The 21821-nt window shown below is 37.9% G+C and overlaps 1 protein-coding gene across 1 annotated transcript; it reads right to left on the bottom strand.

Moving 5' to 3' along the window:
* Positions 1-62: 62 nt before the first annotated feature.
* stat4 (signal transducer and activator of transcription 4) lies at positions 63-21674 on the bottom strand. Its single transcript, XM_074695319.1, has 46 exons — positions 21606-21674; positions 21351-21489; positions 19670-19805; positions 17183-17281; positions 16177-16269; positions 16004-16082; positions 15814-15899; positions 14488-14639; positions 14214-14372; positions 13957-14049; positions 13672-13731; positions 13471-13491; positions 12809-12902; positions 12631-12675; positions 12427-12510; positions 12156-12254; positions 11891-12026; positions 11683-11735; positions 11256-11350; positions 10890-11026; positions 10525-10716; positions 10361-10406; positions 10165-10270; positions 7649-7776; positions 6416-6560; positions 6206-6301; positions 5897-5974; positions 5641-5719; positions 5470-5558; positions 5189-5340; positions 4612-4773; positions 4420-4512; positions 4078-4143; positions 3904-3933; positions 3729-3819; positions 3512-3553; positions 3086-3229; positions 2888-2989; positions 2610-2745; positions 2228-2268; positions 2023-2102; positions 1601-1740; positions 1288-1458; positions 1053-1116; positions 588-726; positions 63-447 (listed from the first exon to the last, which is right to left on the bottom strand). Exons 2-46 carry the CDS (start codon positions 21476-21478, stop codon positions 310-312), a joined length of 4599 nt encoding a protein of 1532 aa, XP_074551420.1. The 5' UTR covers positions 21479-21489; positions 21606-21674; the 3' UTR covers positions 63-309.
* Between the last annotated feature and the right edge of the window lie 147 nt (positions 21675-21821).

Here is a 21821-nt window from a genome sequence, read left to right as displayed (position 1 = left end):
TTTTTTTAATAAACAATTTAAGGGAACAACAGCAACCAATAGCTACACTGCACCATTGAGATTTTGACAAAAGCGTGACTCAATATTTTTGACAGGCAGAGCAACAGCTTGCATATATAATCTCTCTTTAATATATCAAAAGACACCAGCATCTGTAAGAAAACCCCTTATAGTTCTTAAAAATCTGAACATAGCTCGTAACAACATAGCAAACTGGATAGTCTGATATGACGAATCCAAATGTTTGTATCCTAATTTTTCACATCAAATTTAACGTACATGTTTCATGTCATGTACACTGTGTCAGCGTCAGACTAGGCTTGAAGGGTACACAAAGTTGTTCTGGAAAGACAGCATCTCTTGATTAGGTGTGGAGAGGTCAGGGAGTCTGGGTGAGCCACAGAAAATATCAGGGAAGAGTTCCTGTATCACTTCTTTGGGATCCATCTACAACAGAACAAAAATATCTGCCATGAATCAAAACAAGGAAAATTAATCTGTGTTTCTTTAAAAAAAAAAAAAAAAACTGGCATTACCAGTGAACAGTGAATCTGATTGAAAAACTACTGAAAAAAAATTATACTAACAGTAGGCAAAACGATGGTTTGAGGGATGGTAGGGGAGTGACTGTTTCTGTGTAATGTCAAACCCACTTTTGTGTCATTGGCTGAGTCAGTCTCCATCATTTCCAGCTCTCGAGTTGGAGATGGTGGTGGAGTAGGATTGCTGTGAAAAAAAAAACAAAAAAAAAACACAAAACACATTTTAAAGACACTTTTCTGAAAGCAATGACGCATATTAATGCCATAATATTGTTAAAGAATAAGAAAGGCAATTTGAGGAAAATTAATTTTCAAAAGAAAACACTGATAATTTTAGGCTGTGTGTCGGATACTTTAATAGTTTTCAGTGCAGGCAGCTGGCTGCTCCTGTTTCAATCAGCTTTTTTCTTTTTAAACTACAGCTTTATCTTTGAATCATGACTTCACTCTCAAAAGAATATGCAATCTATTTTTTTGTTCTGTGCCAAACACTCAGTCGTATTTACTTACTCTGAAACAGGAATGAATTTTTTGGACACGTATCCATTCTTGCCGTTTTTAGGTGCTGCCTTTTCTGCACAAACAAAGATGATTACAGGTTAACATAGGGCACATTCTGAAGAAAAACGCAGGCTTCACTGGCTTACATTAAACTTTCGCCGTACCTCAAAGGGCAGTATTATGTATTAAAAACTGATCCAAGAAAAGCAACACAGTAGTGGGGAAGTCAATGAAGAGAGTGTACCTTGGGGTTTGTAGTAGCGTCCAAAGGCGGTGTCTTTGTGGATGTCTGGGTAAAGGTAGAGCAGAGGTTTCCTGTTTGTGTTTATCATGCTGTAGTTGTAAATTATGTCTGGCAAAGAGTTGACAGACAGCTCCTGCTTGGTGTATGGGTCGACTGCATGCACATGGGTCTCTATACACAAAGAAAAGCAAACACAAAAAAAAAAACACATCAGAATCAAACTAGCATTAAAATGAAAAAAACAAAACAAAAAACAAACTCATTGTTTGTCTGTCAGTATTTTCCAGATACACATAAAAGGACAGAAATGTACCATTAACAGAGTGCTCCACCCAGCTGAAGGTGATAGCTCCATCTTTGTTGCTCTCACTAAAGCGGATCAGAAAGGTCCCGGTCTGTTTTTCCTTCAGCAGGGCCTCGGTTTTCGCTCTGCTCACAAACCCGACAATGGACCTGGAAATCACACATTTGTTTTTACCTTTATCATTAATATACAGCTGCAGAATCACACAGTAATTATGCACTTAAAGGTTTTAGTTTGCTGTTTTGTGTTCGTAGAGTAATGTAAAATCCACTGAGGTAAAGAAAAAAAAACTTTCAGAATTCTCTGGACCAGGCATGATTCCCAGTGTTATTGCTTAAAAGGCTGCATTCATTGCTGGTATGCAGATTGAGGTCTCAAACTTAATGTGACAATTGTTATACTGCATATAAGCAGTACTGATTGTGCCTTACCCGTCTCGCCAGAGATCCACCAAGTGTTTTCTGATCAAATCCAGGATCCCATCAATCCAGAACCAGGCACTCGACTCAATCTGTCCATAATAAGAGCAAAAGTCGACACATCAAGAAGGAAGGTTGGTTTCAGTGAGCACATTCTCCAAAACAGTGTGCTGTGGACTGTACAAAAATAGCTAGTGTGTTTCAGACCCTAACTCACCTTTGAGAAGTCTTTCCAGTGAACAAGACCATCAGGACCATCTGTGAAGAAATAACATGAATATAACAAGTTAGAAGATTTAATACATGATTGTATAGACCTAATTCTTAACCAAGAAAGGAGAGCCAACAAATACAACATATTCTAAACACAGATTACCAATTACCACCACTCCTTATCTTAAACCTCAAGGGACATGGTTCAAACAATAAAATCTAAACACATTTATAAAACTTATCCCAAGCCTGTTTTAATGTCATCAAAGTTCTTTTACAGAGATCGACATCCAAGCTTTCATTTCTCTGAGAAGTACACTGTCATGACTAAGGTCAATTCATGAAGTGACATTCTTTTGTTAAAAATTAAGTGTTCAAACACTCACCCACAAATTTGTCTCTCAGAGCACAGAGTTGGTCTCTGTTGAGCCCCAGTTCACCTACAGCCAAAAACTGCCAGCTGAGCACCAGTGAAAGCTGCTCCCAGGTGAGTGAGGGAGGTTTGAGAAACAGTGACAGGTCCTAGAGAAGAAAGACGCACACATTTATCACATTTTGATCTGCAGTGACAGTTGGATCATACTTTCTGACTTTGGAGTAAAAGCAAAAAAGGGTAGTGGATAGTACTATTCATAAATAGAGTTTTGATGAGTGTCAGCTTTACCTTTACTTCACTGTTGGACAGAATGTTGAACCACATTATAGAGGCCCAGGCAGCAGGGATCTGGTTGGTGCTGGAGATGACAACCAGAGGCAGGGAGCTGGTCTGGACCAACACAAGAGGAGAACATTTACAACTTGAGGACAGGAGCAAAGAGAAAAAGAAGCATCTGATGGTGCATTAAAATCAAAGTCCTCTTACCTCGATGTTCAAATCCAGTCCAGCGTACTGAAACTTCATCACAAACTTAATGACATGGAGTTCCTCAGTAACAGACAAATGATTCTGGTCGTCTTCACTCTGATTTCTTTTCCTTTTGCTCGCTGGTCTGTCCAACGAATTGTTCTAAGAATATTTCAATACATGAAAGGATTGTGAGAAAATAAACACATAACTGATATAACAGCATCTGTAGCTCTTGGGGCCAAGTGCAAAGGAAGGTAAACAGGAGCCTGGGTCTTTATGGAGGTGGCAATGCTGGGAGGTTATCTCACTGGGTGCAAATTCTTTTCATTAGGGCACAAGTACCTTGTGTTGATTTTTAGATTGATTTGATAAAACTTAACAGCTGGTGAAAAGGATTTCAACTTGGCATGTCATTTAACTGAATCTTTAGCTTTATTTTACCTCTTGTGCTCCTTTGGAATTTCCTTTTTTCTCCTTGAGCAGCTAAAGCAGAAACATCAACAACAAACTGTTAGTGTGGAAATATGTCTGTTTACATGGGACCAAATAAAACACTTTGAGTGCTTTTTACTGGATGATTTTGCTTCAATTCATGTCAATGTTTCTATCTGAAGTGCTTTTCCTTCATAAAAGTTTACCTGTTTGTAAAGTTTCTTACCATGTGACCAAATTCTGCCTCCAGCCCTCCACCAGCTGTGTACACGTCCATCACCTTATAGTCACTGCTGACGAGATCGAACTGACGAAACCTAAACGATATCAGACTGTCATACTCATGATGCATCACTTTACATTTCTCATGTTTCCAAAGACTATTTGTTCACTTTACTAACCCTTTGACAGTTCTGGCTTCTGCAACATCCCTTGAGTAAGTGAAAAAATACAAAAAATAGATGATTAGGACATGACATGTATATTTTCATGAAAAAAATAAAAATAAAACAAGACATGTTGAGTAAACTGATTTATAACAACTCAGGCTCACTCAAAGTTCTACTTTGACTCACTTGTCAAACACGGGTGTGACTTTGAGCAAGCACTTCTGGATGAATTCTGTGAGGTTTGCTAAGAACCTGGGAGAAGGTGAAACAAATGATTGAAGAGTAATCATAAGTACATCATATTTAAAGATCATTATATCTTAGAGGCAATAAGTCAGCAAAACACAAACTTAAGTACTGTCAAAAATCTGCGTCCTCCTCTTATAGAATAACAGAAATGTCTCAGGATGTTGCTTTTTATTGCATCCTATGAGTCTGTAATCAAGTTTACTCAAGTTCAAGGTTCATGTTTGGCGATTATAAGATAGATAACACAACTTCTGTGACTGAAACAAAAGCTGACATTACCTCACTTTTACTGTGAAGCGGACCCCAGTCTTAATTATCAGAGGCCGCTGTGGTTGACTTGTCATCACAGGCTGTTGCTCAACCACCAGAGCACTGCAAAGCAAAACAAAAGTAAAACAAATCAAAGATGCAGCACTGCTTGAGTCTGTTTGCATATCACAAACCTACCAGTCCTAATACAGTGTGTCTTACTTTGAAAGAAGCCTTTTGAGCAAGGATAAAGCAGCTTTCTCGATTTCTGCCATGGGACCAGAGACGCTGGAGAAATTGGCTCTGTTGTATTTCTTAATCAGGTCTTGCAGTTTCTGCACCTGTTTGCACATCTGTAGCAGTACTTCTGCGACCACCATGAACCTGCATGAAAAAAGTAAAATCATAAAAAAACATGAAGACTCTTATTTAGAATGTGTTTTTGTAGTAAATTCATTGTTCTCCTTATAATCAAATTTAACTCAAAAACTTGATGTTGTCAATCGTACAACACTAGGTCTGGCGATGCTTAGGCACAGTGTCTGAAGTGAAAGTTCAAAAATGCGGCAAAGCCACAAAAATACTGCAGCTAGGCTATAATTATACTATAATACTTATGTGTCCAAAATTGAAATCTACTGTTATAGAATGACAAACATCCCAGGATTAATTTGCCAAATCTTGAAGTGTGGTTAATTTTTTTAAAGTGAAAATTTATAAACATAATAAATTTAGGTATAAAACATTCTTCCTTATTTTGAAAGATAAAATCACAAGTTTTTTTTTTTTTTTTTTTTACCATTTTTCAAGATAGTCAAGAGAAGTGTCAACAGGACTCCCAATGCAGGCCATCTGCTGTCTGTGTTTCCATTCAGGGAGCTCTACATCGGTGAGAGTCACCACAATCTGCTCTGTCTGTTTCAAGATCTCCTCTATCTGCTGCTGCACCATCTGCAATACAAAAACAAATTTGATTAGAGGCTTTTTATCCAGAATATCATCATACATAACACGCAGTGTGAATTTCTAGAGTGCTTGTAAAATGACAAATCTGATATTCACAGTTGGCTTCCAAAGTACCTGATATGTTCGTGTAATGAAACTGGCCTGTTGGAGACACTGTTCTTCTACAACAGCCTGGGGCTGAGGGAATCCAGGGTGCTCCTCCACTGATCAAGACACATGATATATAAACAATGTCAAATGGTCATGTACAACAGACATCACATTTCTTTGAGTCTCCGTCCATACCTCGGCTTCGCCAGTTTTTCTCAATGAAATCCAGCTCTTCATACAGGCTCTCCAGGGACTTAGTTTCCTTTTTTACCTCCTGAGTCAGAGTGAGTTTCAAAGATTAAGGAATGATTAAAGTTACTCAAATAAAGTATTAGAATTTTTTACATTTAAATGTAGAGATGATTTTTGTGCTAGTGCGATGACGATAAGAAATGCACATCACAAATCTTCTTTGTATAATTCTAGCAGGTCCTAATCCAAGTCATCTTACCGCAGTCTGTCTTCTTATATCATTGATTCTGTTGTCCAGCATTCTCCTTTTTTGTTCCATGGTTGGACTTCTGCAACTCTGATAAAAACAAAGAAAGATGGGTCCATTTCAATTATTTTTGTCTTATGATAACAAAAATAAAGGCACTACATTCTTTCAGTCACACTGCTCTGCCTCAACCTCAACCTGATCGCTAAAGGAGCAGGCTTTGAAATATATCCCTTAATAATTATTATTATTATTGTTAAATGTGAGTCGCTAGTGACTAAAATGTTGTTTCAGATAAAAAATTTGCAGAAAATTTCTTACCTGTGCTTCAGAGGCTGACGCCAAGATTTTCTTTTCCTCTCTGAGGCATTCAGAGATGATAACAGCCAGGCTCAGGGGGTGATTCTCAAAGTTTTTCTGAGTAAGGATAAAAAAAGAAACACTCACACCAAGAATTAAGAGACTGTAATATTATTTCTAGGGAAAAACCAAGGAAATATGTGAATAAATTGTTAAATGTGTATGTCCTACCAGCAGGTAGTCCTTCATTGCTGGAAAATCTGGTCCCAGTAATATGCTGTTCTGCTGCACAGTACGGTTCCACTGCTCCTCCAAAAACACAAGGAGAGCTTGTAAACAAGTTCTTGCTTTGTTCTCATCCTCGGCAGCCAAATCCCTAGAACAGAACAGATAATATATGTTAATTTCAGTAGTGTGAGCGCCCTCATTCCTGAAAGAGGCTTACCCCATACCAAACTCTGATCTTTTTTTATTTAAAACATCGATTTCCCTCTTTCTAATGTGCCTGTTTTAATAAGATATACATCTCTTCGTTGGTTTATTGGCTTTACTTTGTGTTTTTCAGTATAAGTAGTCTTTTCTTTTCCATTGCATAAGTGCCCAAGTTGGACAATTTGATAAAAAAAAAAAAAAATCCAAATACGCTCCCTTATTAAGCAACCTCATCCCTCTCTCATAAGTGCTTCTTTGGAAAACCTTTGCTTTCTTCAGAGAACTGTCAACCCCAACACCAACACACACACAAAAAACTCTGATAAGGAAAACACCATACCCACAATCTCTGCACAGTGGGGGGACAGGCCTCAACTCTGACAATGTTCAAAGCCCGGCTGAAAACAGTTCTGTTTAGCTTAGCATACGACAACTGAAAGTATTTTATCTGCACTCTCCTCTTTTAATTTAATTAATCATTTTTATGTTTTGTGATGTGATTTTATGCAATAATTTTATTTTGCCTACTGTGATTTATTTTATGTTAGCTGTAAAGCACTTTGAATTGCCTTGTGTATGAATTGTGCTCTACAAATAAACTTGCCTTGCCTTGCCTTGCCTTCTTCTCCATCACTCCACACCTCTGGAATGTTCTCCCAGAGCACCTGAGTGCCCTATGGCCTGCTTAATCCTATTGAATGCACCCCAACTCTTATATATACCTGTGCCATATGTTTCCTGACACAACAACCTCATATGCCTTCTTTTTTGACACTTCTGTTGTTATTTTCAAGTTGTGTTTTTTTCTTCTTTATATGTGTAGCACTTCAATGTTTAAGGCAAAGCGTTCCATAAATAACTGAATTATCATTATTATTATTATTATTATAATTATAATTATTATTATTATTATCATTATTATTATTATTATTATTATTATTATTATTATCATTATCTCTAACATAAAAGTTAACAGTATTAATCCAAGATGAACCATGACCCCTTAAAGGAGGGAGTTCTCTGAAGTCTTACCAGTCCAGGCTCTCTATCGGCACACAGAGACAGTGGCGGATCTCCCTGGAGAATTTCCCATCATACAGTTGGCGCACTTGACCCTGAAGAGCCGAATCCAGCTTCAGCAGTTCTTGCCACTGAGCCATCTGGATTAAGACATTAAAAGTGACAAGTCCGGACACCTTAACTATAGATACTTAAGATACAATGTAGCTGGAGACATGTGTAACAATAACACTGCAGGTTTTAACAACTGACGTTACGCGTAAAAACAACACTAAAAAGTCCCGTAAAGAAACAAAGGTTATTCTTAAGCGTCAAGTAACGACAGCTTACCTAGTGGCGGTATTTTATCCAAATGCAGAATACAGTGTATCGATAAAAGTCTCACTGAGCTCGGCTGGATATTTCTCAGTCACAACAGGAAGGAGGGGTGTTATATATACCCTTACCCCTCCCACTGTACATGTGATTTCTCGAGATCCAGAGCTCTCTATCCGGAAACTTGCCCCTTTTGGATATGAAGTCAAGTGGAGGTATTACTAATGTAAGTTTTCACTTCCGTCTACAAAATAAAAGTATCAATACAAGCTGGGGTTATAAAGAGGGCTAAAAAAAAAAAGCTCTTCTTTCTTGACAATCAGGATATTTAGTTTGACTCAGTCCCAGATATTCAAATATATATATATATATATATATATATATATATATATTATATATATATCTTATATTTTTATCAGTAACATTCCACACTCTGGTTATAAGTGACATCAGATGATCACCCTCCTGTTATTGTTGCGATGCTGTGTGCACTCTTCAAAGTCTTATCCACAGAAGCACCGAAAGAAAATACATTATACAATTTTCAGTTTTCCAACTGTCACAATTTTCTGAATGTTTCCCCTATTGCTCCCACAATTCAAATCCTGACAGAAAATGCAAAAACACGCACAAATCAAATTAGTCCCACTTTACCTCAATGGTGTGGGAAATGGTTATATATATATATATATATATATATATATATATATATATATATATATATATATATATATATATATATATATATATATATATATATATATATATATATATATATATATATACATATATATACACACATACATACATATATATATATATATATATATATATATATATATATATATATATATATATATATATATATATATATATATATATATATATATATATATATATACATTGCTTTGTATGTCCTGGTCTGACAGTGACCAGCTGCTGCTTTGTTATTCAGAGATATTAGGAAGATAGCTTGGGAGAGCAACTGGAAATTAATTAGTAAATGAAAATCAATAAATCACATTATAGAACAAAGTATCATGGAAAACTTAGGAAATATTAATTATGGATGCATTTTAGTCAGGGGCCTCCTGCACATGAACATATCCACAACTTTTGTTGTCTGATTAGGATTACATAATTGTTTTGTCTAATTCAAGTACTTTGATCCAAGTTTATAAAGTCTGTAAGTGTAAATGGCAATAAAACTCCAGAACCTGGTTCTAAAGGCCAAAATCTTTGAAGGCCTGTCTGAAGTTTGAATCATCAGGGCAAAATGCCCATGCAAGCAATTTTTTCATGTATACAAACACCCACACACCCAGTTTATGCCTCACTCTCGGAGAATGACGCAGTTCCCGATAAACTCTGACAGCAGATCAAGCTTGAAGCAGTAAGATGATTCTCACTGCTTTCAAAATTGACGCTCTGCAAGCCTGCATTGACAGCTGATACCCATGAGGGACACTAGGTGGCAGACTGTTGGTCTGCTATATTTTACAGGCCATGGTAAACACACAGTGGGCTACAAATCAGTAAATAAATACACACAAAAAAAGACTTTATAACATAAAAGTAATAAAAGTATAATAGACTATTTATTTATAGAATAGTTTTAAAAAGATAGAAAACAGCGCTTGACAGGACACGATATAATGGTTTACACAGTAATCATAAAAAATAAAAACAAACAGAACATATAAAAATAAGTGTAATAAATTTGGTTGAATACAATCAATAACTTGTGTAAGAAAACAGATAAATGTCAACACAGTTTTCCACTAACAGAAAGGAAAAAACAGCAGAAGTTTAAAAACTACTTTAACAAAAATAAACTTAAACTTTCTTTTCAAGATTATAGTTATGCATTAAGATGTTAATGAAGACAATGATCTTAACCAGCTTCAGGCCAATAAGAATCTTGAAAAAACGATGTCAGGTGTTACTCTGAATAAGGTGAACTCATCTGAAACACACAAAGGAAAACAGAAGAATGCAACGCATCTTTTTTTAAATTTACCCATTGGAATCGAGCAAGCTCTGCAAAGAGTTATATCAAAAATATGGCTTTGAAAACATTTCCAAGTCATGAAAAAACATGAGTTCATTGTGCATTTTAATTACATGTGATTACAAGAAAAATACAGATTACTGCTCTTGTTCCTTTTACTACAGGAGCAATGCTATCCTCCAAATTTAAAACCGTAACTTACTGTGTCCATCCCAAAGCAGAGTTGTTCGTTCAGCATGTCAAACTCTCCAGGAGTCATCGGTGGTTCAGGAGACTGACAGGACGGTGATGAGGTGCTTACGTTAGAGCTGTGTTAAAAGAGAAAGAGTGACAAAACAAGTTATTTCAGAGTATTTCAACCTGTGTTGGCGTCTCATATGCTCGACAAGAGGACTCACCGCAATTCTGAGATGGGGATCAGGGTGGATGGTATGTATGGATGGACTGTAAATTAAATGCAGATACAAAACCATTAGCCAACAACATAATCAGAAAACAAACATTTATAATGAGTGCTTAAAATACATAAACTCTGAAAGAAGACATGTTTCTGCACTCCTGCCTTTGCTTGGCTGACTGTTGTACAGCCGTCCAAAGGCCTCGTCTTTGGGGATGTTGGGATAGAGGAATTTGAGCGGATTCTCTGGTACAACGCCCTCTGAGATCACTTTGTAGTCACGAATGATGTCAGCAAACGGGAGAGCAGTGAGACGGTTTTTGGTGTACGGCTCCACAGAGTTTAATCGCACATCTCCTACAGGAAACAGTAAGGAACAGTATTTAATGATATACAGAGCCAAGTACATCAAATTCAATAAGTATTATCTAACTGCGCTCTATTTCAACTTTCCACTCATAGCCTCTCCAAAAGACTAAAATTCAGGGTCCTGAGCACAGATTCTTCATTTAGAATGAATGAAGTCTGACCGTTATGGTTGTACTCCACCCAGGTGAAGGTGATTCCTCCGAGGTGGCTCTCACTGAAGCGTAACAGGAAGGTCCCCTGCTCTTTGTCCTTAAGCAGGGCTCGCTCCATTTCTTTGCTCACAAAGCCCATGATGTAGCTGCATGGATGGAGATGAAAAATGAGGAGGTTGTATAATTATCAAACTGATATTTTTCTTCTTCCTTTGTCATATTTTGACATCTATCTGAAACTTCTAACAGTAACATCCTTTGGCCAAACTGCTGATTAGGTTGTCTATTTTTCACTGATATTCATGTGTATTAAAGCTTTCTGAACCTGGATGATAAACAGTCCATCACAGACAGACTACCAGGGTTTTGGCTTACTTCTCATTCCAGACCGGCAGGAGGTGTTTCTTGATGAGCTCTAGGATTGAATCCAACCACATCCAGAAACTAAAGGGCTTTCCTGCAATATTCTCCTAAAAGAAAAATTCAACACACAGAAAAAGAACAAGATGACAAATTTTTTGATGCCAACGTCTGCTTAGATTGAAATGTTGACATGAACTGAAATATGAAACATGAACATTTACAGGATAAACATTCTGATATGGTTTGTTTTACACCACTAGATGGCACTAATGTATCAGGAATAAGGCTAAAAAGTACTTTATGACACCTTGAACAGCTTTTAAGTATATATTGCTGAAGAGGAAGTGACTCAAACCTGTTTTCTTTGTAAAGGCCAGCAGGTGGAGATTGCAAAGTGGAACTGTTGTTAAAATGCTCAAATCAATGACTGAAGACCTACCTTACAGAACTTCGACCAGGACACTTGATAATCGCTGCAGGAAGCGTGCTGACCTACAAAGAAAGCAAATTAAAAAAAATTACTTCACTGAGGAACTTCGACCAACAGGTCAGTTTACAGGTGTGTTTTTGTTCTAGCTGAAATAACACAGGGGAAGCTCCAAGGACCAAACCTCTTTTCAGAAGTTACCACATCAAATCATACACACCGAGCAGCTTCTCTCCCAGCATGCTGAGCTGATCCTTGTTGAGGCCTTGACCAGCAAAGGTGGAGAACTGCCAGCTGAGCACCTCTGAGAGCTGGCTCCAGGTAGCCCGAGGTGGGTTTCCAAAAAATGACAGGTTCTACAGATTAGGGGAAGATATTTTAATTAGTTTCAAATAGTTTAATTTATAATAATTTTCTTTTTACAATTTTAATTTCCAATTTCCAAATGCAGCCATCGACGAACTTATCAGAGTGTGTTAACTCACCCTGGGCTCATCTGTCAAAAGGTTATACCAAATGACCGAGGCCCAGCCTCCAGGCAGCTGGCTCACATTGGAAATGACCACCAGAGGGAGGGAGCAGGTCTGGAAGAAGTCACACACAGTAATGAGGTTAAACCCTCAGAATGTATAAGGTAGTTTGATTTCACTTATGTAAAAGAGGAGGTGGACACATGCCATCTACCTTTATATGCAGTCAATGCTTGCACCAACGACAAAAAAACAAACATTTAATCAAATCTGAGCTGGCTCTGACCTCCAGATCAATGGTGAGGCCCTGCACTGTGAAGCACGCCTCAAAACTGAGTGAGTGAAGCTCCTCTGTCACGGAGAGCAGTCCCTGAAAAACACCAGCAAAGAGGGAATAACAGCTAAATATTATTCAGAAAACAATGCATAAATGCTCAAAACTGATGTTCAGAGAAACTTTGGTGACACTGTAATAGCCATCTCATCTTACCTCATTCCCCTTTGTGCCGTTGATGTATTTCTTCTCTTTCAGCTGCTGTGAAATGCAAACACAATGTCCGGTGGATTTAAAACGCATGGTAAAATCAAGGACTACTTTTGTGTAGCTCTCCAGATTGAGTTTTTTAAGAATAAAGACATAAATAGAGGAAGGGATGAGGTAATCTCACCAGGTGTCTGAACTCCACAGAGAGGCAGCCGTTTGAGTAATCCTCAACGTCCATGACTTTAGTGTTGTTTGTCAGGATGAAAAACTGACGACTTCTGAGGGAAGAAGGAAAGTCAAACAATCTAGCCTTGTAGATTTATCAAAATCAATCCTTGTCTTGACTGATTTGTTCCAAATCAATACAGCAAATGCTCTTAAAATCTGAAATTTTAATCTGTCTTTTGATAGCTTCGCAATTACAGCTTCCTGAAAGAGGAACTAAAACTTCTATTTGATGGGTGAGGATATTAGTCCCTTGAGAACATCTTTAATAGCAGTAATCCAGAGAACAAAACACAAACAGGGTCATCATACATGGGATGAAAAGCTGGAGATTATATAAATTTATAGAGGAGAGAGAGGGATAATTAAAGATTTATTCATCAGCATATATCTTTATGTGATGTTTTGTATTACCTACAGTATATACCTCTAACTTTTCTATCTACAGTGCCTAAAAACTGATCAGGAAGTGTCTAAACTTACATCTGTACTCTTGTGTTATGCACTGTTGGTCACTACTCTTAAAAACCTCCTTACTTGGTGTCTCGTTGTTTTTTGTCAGAGCTCAAATTAAACATCAGCACTTAAACAACACCCTGTTCTGTGGTTGTTTGTACTCACACTCTGCCGGGGGGGAGGTCCCTAGAGAAGTACACAAAAATACACACACACACACACACACACACACACACGTGTGTTCCATTAATAAGTCTGAAGTATTTCACTCCTGCAGCTCACATAGATATACAAAACTTTACATTTTTACACACTTGATTCAAGAGGACATCTTGGTTCAGTTAGAAAATGCAGTGAAAGTCTTACTTGTCAAATGTGGTTTTCACTTTGAGCTGATAGTCCACCTCTGGTAGTTTGACCAGGAGTCTGAGAGGAATCAGGAAAAACAACGTTACCATTTGACACCCACAAAGCTACCGTGAGGTGCTTTCAGTTTGTCTTAAATTTGGAGCCCCTTGTTCTTCTTTACTGTCTTCAGCTTGATCTGTTGGCTTGCTGCTCAACACTGCCCCCGTGATTTCTGGTGGTAGTGCATTTCCAAGTAATGCAGAAGAATGCACAAGAAATCATGTAAACATGTCAAAATGATACCTGACTTTGGTGGTGAACTGTACTCCGGTCTTAATGATGAGGGGCTTCTGTGGGTGTGTTGGCATGCACGGCTGCTTCTCCACCACAAACGAGCTGCACAGAAAAGTATGTGTCATTCTATGGAAAAATCTCAATGGAAATGTTTAGTGTTGTGAAAAAAGGAGACGAAATACAAACAATAGGATGAGTCATTTCAGCACAGTTTGCACAGCACATCATTGCTTGTCTTTTTTTGTGCTGTCTTTTCTCTTAAGTACCTCTTGATGAGGTGGTAGAGGAGATATTTTACTCTTTCTTCCATTTGAGGTTTCTGCAAGGGGATGGGGTCACTCTCATAGGTGACCTTCACAACCAGCTCACCCAGTTTGTCCAGCTGTCTCTTGATCTGGAAAAGACTCTGAGCAGTCAGAGTGAACCTGAAAGGGGACAGGAAGAGAAAATAAGGGGCTTTTAAACATATTAACCATCAAGTACTAAACTAAAATGATGAAACACATAAATGATGCTTTCAGTAAAAATGTATCCCACTACCAGCTCTGCAGCTGGTCCAGGCCGGTGAGCAGCGGGCCACCAATTGCGGCGATCTGCTGCCTGCGTTTCCAGTCCTGCAGTTCAGGGTTGAGCTGAGAAGTCATCAGGCCATCAATCTCCTTTATGACTACATCCATCTTTGACAGGATCTCCTGACAAAGTACAGAAATGTTACCATAAGTGAGCTATAAAATAAGTCTAACTTGTTTTTCTTACTTTATTTTCAGTAATTGCAGCAAGTAGTGTAACATTAAGAGCATACATTTCCCAGCACTTTCAGTATTTTCCCTTACCTTCCCCTCGAGGCAATGAAAAAGAATGCAAAGAATAGAAAATACAATGACATGAGAGGAGACAATTAATAAAAAAACAAGATGAAAAGACAAGAATGAAGATAATGTGAAAAGTCGACAAGGAAAATACAAAAGGAAACAAAATGGAAGACAGTAAGACCAAAAAAAGAAGATGAAACAAAAGAAAGCTAGGAACCAAGGACTATGAAATGATTTAAAAGCTGCTACTCTTAGTCAAGACAAAGCCTGTCAGGTGCAAGCAAGAATTTATTTGTGAGCAGAATGTCACTAGACTGTGACTATGAAGAAAAAACAATATACGATATATCTTGATTTTTTGTTTGACAATATCAAAATCGGGATTCTTTGTCAAAAGATCTTTTTTTTTTTTCAAATCTAAATTCTTCATTGCAGTTTTTGTTTATAAACTGTATTGGAAAAAAAAGTTACCACTGTTCTCCGGCAGAGGGTTAAATGTTAACTAAAAATTGTAAATATCAAAGAATCGCAATTTAGATTGGATCAGCACCCCAAAAATCATAACAGAATCGAATCACAAGAACTGCATATTGCCTCAGCCTTAACAGACATGGTGATTACATCTCCATAAGCTCCTTGAACTTTTACAGTTAATATAAAATACTTCCAGACTGTTACTCAGGTGTAATCAGAGGTAGACTTCAACAAGAATAAAGATTAATGTGGTGATCATTTAGCCCAGGTTTTCATGGGCTTAACAAAAGTGCAGCAGGTAAAGCTTCACATGTGTCTTCTGGGTTATGGCGGTGTGGTTGTAGTTTAGTCTGTGGTGGTGAATCCCGCAATATTTCTCCCTGGGGCCCAAATTGATAAAATGTAAATTCTTGTGGCTGTAACTACTCATATAAAAATTAGTTGAGTCTACATTTATATGTTGTCCCTCAAAAAAGAGGAAGGAGCATTGATAGTCTTCTCACTCTTAGGTTACATGTGCCACTTTTATATTTGGAGACCTATCTAAAGCTTGTCAGGGCCTGATGACACCAATGCTTACCTTCCTCTTAAAGTCCAGCCTGTTCAGCATTTCCTGCAGCCTTGTTACTTCTTGTTTCATCATCTCAGAGTTCCTATCTGTAGAGTCTGGTACACACATAAAAACACACATTTCTAGGCAGTGAAGGTTTTGCAGTAGTGAAAATTAACACTGGGAGGAATGTCTTTCACAGGTTTGTGTTCTAGCGTACCTCGAGACTGCAGGGTCTTGTAGCGGAAGTCAAAGTCGTCCTGCAAGTCCTCGATGTATTTCACAGCCTGGTCCATCAACTACACATAGACAGACATAGTTCCTCTGAAATCTTTTTGTGAATAAAATGTAGGAACATGTCTATGTTCTCATTTATCAGAGTGTTTTATTTACCTGCACACTGCCCCTGATAACCCCAACTCTGTTGTCCATGTTCTTCTGTCTCTCAAACGCCACAGAGCTCTGCAGTGATTTCTCCAGAGGACCCTGGAGAAAAAAAAAAAGTTTACTTTCTGATCATTCAGACACTCAACACATTGAAAGATAGAGGAGGTTAACTTTGTGCTAATTACCTCCGCCAAGGAGGTCATGTTTTTGGGAGAGTTTGTCTGTTTGTCTCTCTGTCTGTGAACAACATGACTCAAAAAGTAACCAAAGGATCTTGATGAAATTTTCAGGGAATGTTTAAAATGGGATAAGAAAGAAGTGATTAAATTTTGGAGGTGATCTGAATCACCGTCTGGATCCAGGATTTTTTTTAAAGGATTTCTTGTCATTGTGAGATAGAGCCGTTTTCACCATATGTGTATATAACTCCACGATAAATGGTCGAAAGAATGTTCAGAATAAAAAATATGTACTGGGTCATCATAATTTTCAACACTGTCAGGTAACAAATTATTGTACAAATCTGCAACTAACACCAAATTGTAGCAGACAGTCTGCTGAAAGCAAGTATAACATTAAAGTAGGACTAAAGTGTTGCGTAAGAACCACAATATGCTTGGCGGAGGTCTGTGCTCTCTGAGTGCTTTTCTAGCTGGAGAGCAGGTGAGCAGATTTATGCTGCTTCTGAAAATAGAGCTCAAATTAAGCTCTTAAAGGTAAAAAATGAGTTTCCACTTCACCAACATTTATTGCTTGGGTTGATTTTTTTTTTTTTAACTCTGACTCTGTCTGAAATGTCCCTTATCATCATGCATATCTGCTTTTTTTTCCAGTATCCTGATTTCACAAGGACATGCAACAGTTTCTCGGGAATGAGATGAAGTTGTTGGAAATATGGGGGTGTGCTGTACACAGCATTTTCTTCCTGGTAGCAGCTCAGGTTTACGGGTAGCAGCGGCTGTTATTCAGGAAGCAGAGGGACTTTCCCTCTCAGAGAGGCAAAGTGACAAACCTGTTCTTGCATGCAAGCGCTGGAGAGGATCCGCCGTTCTTCCCTGAGGCAGGTGGAAATGACTCTGGCCATGACAGCTGGGGTAGATGTGTATTTCACCTGCACATACAAAGAGAATATTCCAGTTTACAAAATGCCTACATGCATTCATTGGAAGAAAAACATACAAAGAAGAAGAGACACTTTGTTTTAAAATGTTAGCACAATTTGTTTGTTTGCTTGTGTTTCCAAGGAAACAAGCCTCTGAGGAGGAGAAAGAGGAAGTATTTAACTGATTTGTTGATGGGTGTTCCTGGGGAGGTGTGAGCTTTTTACTGGAAGTACTTTATGATTAAATCAGGAAGAGCAATGAACCCAAACTTGACTGACAAAAAACAAGAGCCACTCTTAATGTGAGTCATGCCAGCAATCGATTTAGGTGGCATGTTGCCAAAAGATGCTTTGGGAACAACTGGTTTTATAAATGGCAGTTGTAACCTCTGACTATAATGTTAATGTGAAAGGTGGTTGCATCATATCTTGTGAAAAAAGAAAGGACACATGAATTACAAGGTACTTTCAGGAGGACGCTGTCATTTCTCTTCTACATCGTTAGTTTTAGTCTGCACACCAGCTTTAGATGTTTATGATGCTTTTCTTTCTCATTTCTCCTCTTAAAAAGAAGATTTTCCACTTTCACTCCCTTCTGAACCTAGAGTATTTCTATAGAGATGACTGCATGTTTCCTGTTAGTTTGACTTTTCCTTTGCAGCTGGTATGTGTAGTAAAAGTTAAAGGGATCACTTTCTACCATCAACCTTTTGGTATATTCAATCCTTCTTTCTTCACATTATATTTGTCTCCCTGAAAATGTCATTGCAAGCAGAAGCAAAATGCCACAAGAAAAAGTTTGATTGTGGTTAATGTGGGAGGTTGAAGTATGCTCTCTGTACAGGAATTTCTTCACTCAAAATCAGAAAAAAAGAAGTGCAGAAACAGCTCATATTCATGCAGATTATCTTAGATATGAAGCCGCCTCAGACTTTCCCTCTGAAGCACCACAAAGATAATGGAGGTGTTTTGACTTACTTTCAGCACATCCAAAACTCATTTAGAAAAGTACAAAAATAAATCTGTTGTGGGAAGAGGAAATATATTGTCTCGCCTTCATGGTTTCATGCATCGGCATCATTGCCAGAATGCTTACTGAGGATGCAACATGACACACCTACTCACTTTTATGACAGGAACACCAATGACAGTTTGGAATGATTAAATTGTAAGATTAGTTTGTTTTTCCAATAAATGAGCGTTTCTATTCACGAGATGATTTCACTTTTTTAGGTACCTAAACTTTTCAGTTTAGAAGCATTTTAGAAACATTTGTCAGGTGTGTGTCTTACAGGTGAGTCTTTACGTCCTGACACAAATATTGTATTGTTATTGTTAGAATTTCCCTGTTGTTTTTATGAGTTGGTTTTAAAAACTTCACTCACACAACAACAGCAACCCACAAACACCTTAAACTACCACACAGGAGGAGTAACTGTTTCCTCTGTGAAGTGGGACCTGACACACAGGAAACAGCGGTCCAAGCCTCTCGAGTTTCTTCTGCAAAGCTTCATGTGTTTTACAGAATTTAATATGAACTGAGGCTACTGATGTCGACCAAACATCCTGTACAGCTCATAAACCATGCTTTTCACCCTCAAATCTCACAGACAGATTGTCTCTGGAACGTATGAAAGTTACTGCGCACATATTTTCACATAAGACGCAGGGTTCTTTAGGAAACCCCACATGCTGAATAGATGCATGTTGCATGGCCTTGACATTCTTAATTTAAAGCAGACTGAAAAATTACTTAAAAGAATCCAGTTATACTCTCAATGCCAAAGCACAGCCTTTAGATTTTACTTCCCCTTTATCCCATGTACAAACCACAACTACTTCTCCTATTTTGGATGTTTTCAATCCACTGTGACATGCATCAACAGTTGATCTGTATCGCCTCAATGACACATACAGCACTTCTTTTGAATGGGGGTTATAGCATGCACACACTGTTAAAGAAACACCTGTAAGTGTAGAAAATGGTGGATACAATTTAAGATTAGAAAAGAAACTCTTTTTAAAGGAAGCTGCTACAGAAAACTGAACCAATTTTCAATCAAATGGTTTTCTGAAGCAAAGAGTGTCAGCATTTGTGACATGTCCTCTCACTTTCTCCCTCTCATATTGCTAATCTGATTAAAAAAACACTACATGAGCTTTATTTGTTAACATAGCTGTCAACCATGACATCAAATCTTCTCCTTTAAGCGTCAGACATCTGTTATAACAAAGAAAGCAGGATTTATGACCTACACTGCAGACAGCCAGTTAGGGAACCTCCAAATGTTTGGTTTCACTTTTGGGAAGCTGCCATGTCATCCATTTTTCTGTATATTCAATGTGCTTGACTGAGACACTAATGTAAAGGTACATAAAAGAAAGAGGGTGACTTACCTGTAGCTGCTGTTGTATGATTTTCATGTTGTGTCTTTGTAGAAAGTTCTGCTCTTGTGAGCGTACTCGCTCCAGCTGGGCTAGAAGGTTGGAGAATAAGACGGCTGCCATCGACTCATCATTAGCTGCAGTATCCCTGAAAATCATACAGAATGTGAAGTTCAGGAGATTAAAGGGGGGTTATAAAAACAAATAAAAACATTAAATCTACCAAACAAAAAAGTTGGGCGGTCACGATGACCCAGACACTCTTCTTTGGTCACTTTTAATGAAGTAGGACATTTATTAGCAAGTTTACTCCATGCAGTCTTGCATATTGCTAATATAAATGTTACCATACAGCTGATAAACCCAGTTATAAAGCTGGCCAATGGTACGCCACAGCAGGCATCACTACATATGCTAGCAGTAGTTTTTACTAGTGCCAGTAGTCTTGGGTATCATATTCCTAGAGAAAATATGGGAGTTAGTCTGACAATACAGACCCACTCCTCAAAACTATGCCACTCCCCTCTGCTGGTTCCTTTTAGTCTTGGCTTGCAAAACTTAGAAAAAAAAATCAGCACTTCACTAGTTTTAGCCTCAGTGTGTAACTGATTTCACTGGATGGATGATTTTGACCTAATGAGGGAGAAAGTTGTTGAATCAACCTCTGTTTGCATTTCCGCAAAGCACTGTGTTGCATACACAGGGTATGGGGTCAAATGTTCAGCCGTGTCAAGTCACTTTAAGTGCAAAAGGTCAAGGAAACTCAATCAACACCATGCATACATGATAACATGTTTAAATGTGGCAAAAAAAATTTTTTTGTCAAATTCAATTTTTCGACGTTTATGAAATTATACTTTGAGAAGTTGCCAGACGTCCACACAGCACAATAGCTAAATTTGTTCACTGCTGTGACAAGAGAAGGACTTGTAACAGACTGAGACTACCATGAACCCCTAGCAGAAGAACAGACCAGGGCCAGGACCAGAGCCAGGACCAGGACCCTTATTCACAGTGATTGAGGGTGCGTGCCTTGGCTTTTGACTGGTCCTGCGTATGCATATGAATCTTACACACTCTGTACACTCTGTAATCTCCTTGTTAACACTTTTAAGTTAATTGCTGTAATCTTTTTAAATTATTTTGGAAGTAAAGAAAGTATTTTTTCTTCTTTCATTTTGTTTCTTTTGTGATGCATATCTGTTGCACATCTGTAGAGTGTGTTAAACTGTGTCACACTTGCTTTGGTAATGTAGGCATATATTTGTCATGCCAATAAAGCTTTTTAAAAGGAATTCAAAATTTAATTTAAACTGAATCGAATTGTATAGTGGTTTACAGAGTTATCTCTTTTCTCATTTGTTTTGCCACCTGAATAGTCTATTGTTTTGAAATTTCTATTCTACATCAAAAATGTTCATTCTTTCCATTGATGTGTCAGACTAACTGCATGTTAAATGACCATAGGCAGCCTTTTTTTTTCTCAGATAAATTCCTCCATATCTTTTAAAACAAGAGAATAGTAGTATTGATGATAATGAATACAAAAAAGCACTAATTTGCCAGTATATTTTAATAGAAAGGCTCTGCCAATACTACCATTTTTTAATCTGTTTATCTTTCTCCTTTAGCACCTTTTTGTAATTTTGTTTAAAATAAAATCTCTGACTAAATATATTAGATCTTGACTCACCAGTCCTGAGACTCGATCCAGCCAGCTAAGCCCTGCCTGATGTCCATGGGGAAGTTATCATCGTACAGATAGTCCACATGTTCCAGGAGTCTGATCTCCAGCTGCTGAATCTGCTTCCACTGGCTCATCCTGACATCCACTGAACACACATTAGGAAGCACGTTACAAACACAGGAGATAGAGGATCTTAGGATTTATAATTCTTATGTTTTCATAAAAAAGTAAATGCTCGTTTTGCCCTCATGTATGTGATACCTGTCTCAGCGATGTTTCCTCTTTCACCTCAGTCAGCATGTGAGCCTGTTCCACCCTGACTTTCGTTTTTGTTCATGTTGTGTTTCATTTACATCACAACCAGGAAACACTCGAGTTTATCAGGACGCGCACGTACACGCACACCTTTACGACAATCAACTTCTTCGAAAATATAAAATATGAATGGAAAGGAGTACCACTCAAGAATTTTCACCT

This window comes from Halichoeres trimaculatus, unplaced genomic scaffold (assembly GCF_033239565.1).
Source record: "Halichoeres trimaculatus isolate MK-OKI-2021-1 unplaced genomic scaffold, fHalTri1.1 fHalTri1_scaffold_19, whole genome shotgun sequence".
Lineage (NCBI taxonomy): Eukaryota > Metazoa > Chordata > Actinopteri > Labriformes > Labridae > Halichoeres > Halichoeres trimaculatus.
The sequence above is the reverse complement of the archived record's forward strand: the minus strand, read 5'-3'. Positions and strand labels throughout refer to the sequence as shown.

Bases quoted from the DNA above. Each gene is read 5' to 3' on its own strand.
- stat4 (XM_074695319.1), bottom strand. From the start codon at position 21,478: ATGAGCCAGTGGAAGCAGATTCAGCAGCTGGAGATCAGACTCCTGGAA. The intron at 12,903-13,470 runs GTGAGTACAAAC...TTCTTCCCTCAG, and splicing joins GACCTCCCCCCCGGCAGAGT to AAGTCGTCAGTTTTTCATCC. The intron at 10,717-10,889 runs GTCAGACTTCAT...TGTTTCCTGTAG, and splicing joins GGTGGAGTACAACCATAACG to GAGATGTGCGATTAAACTCT.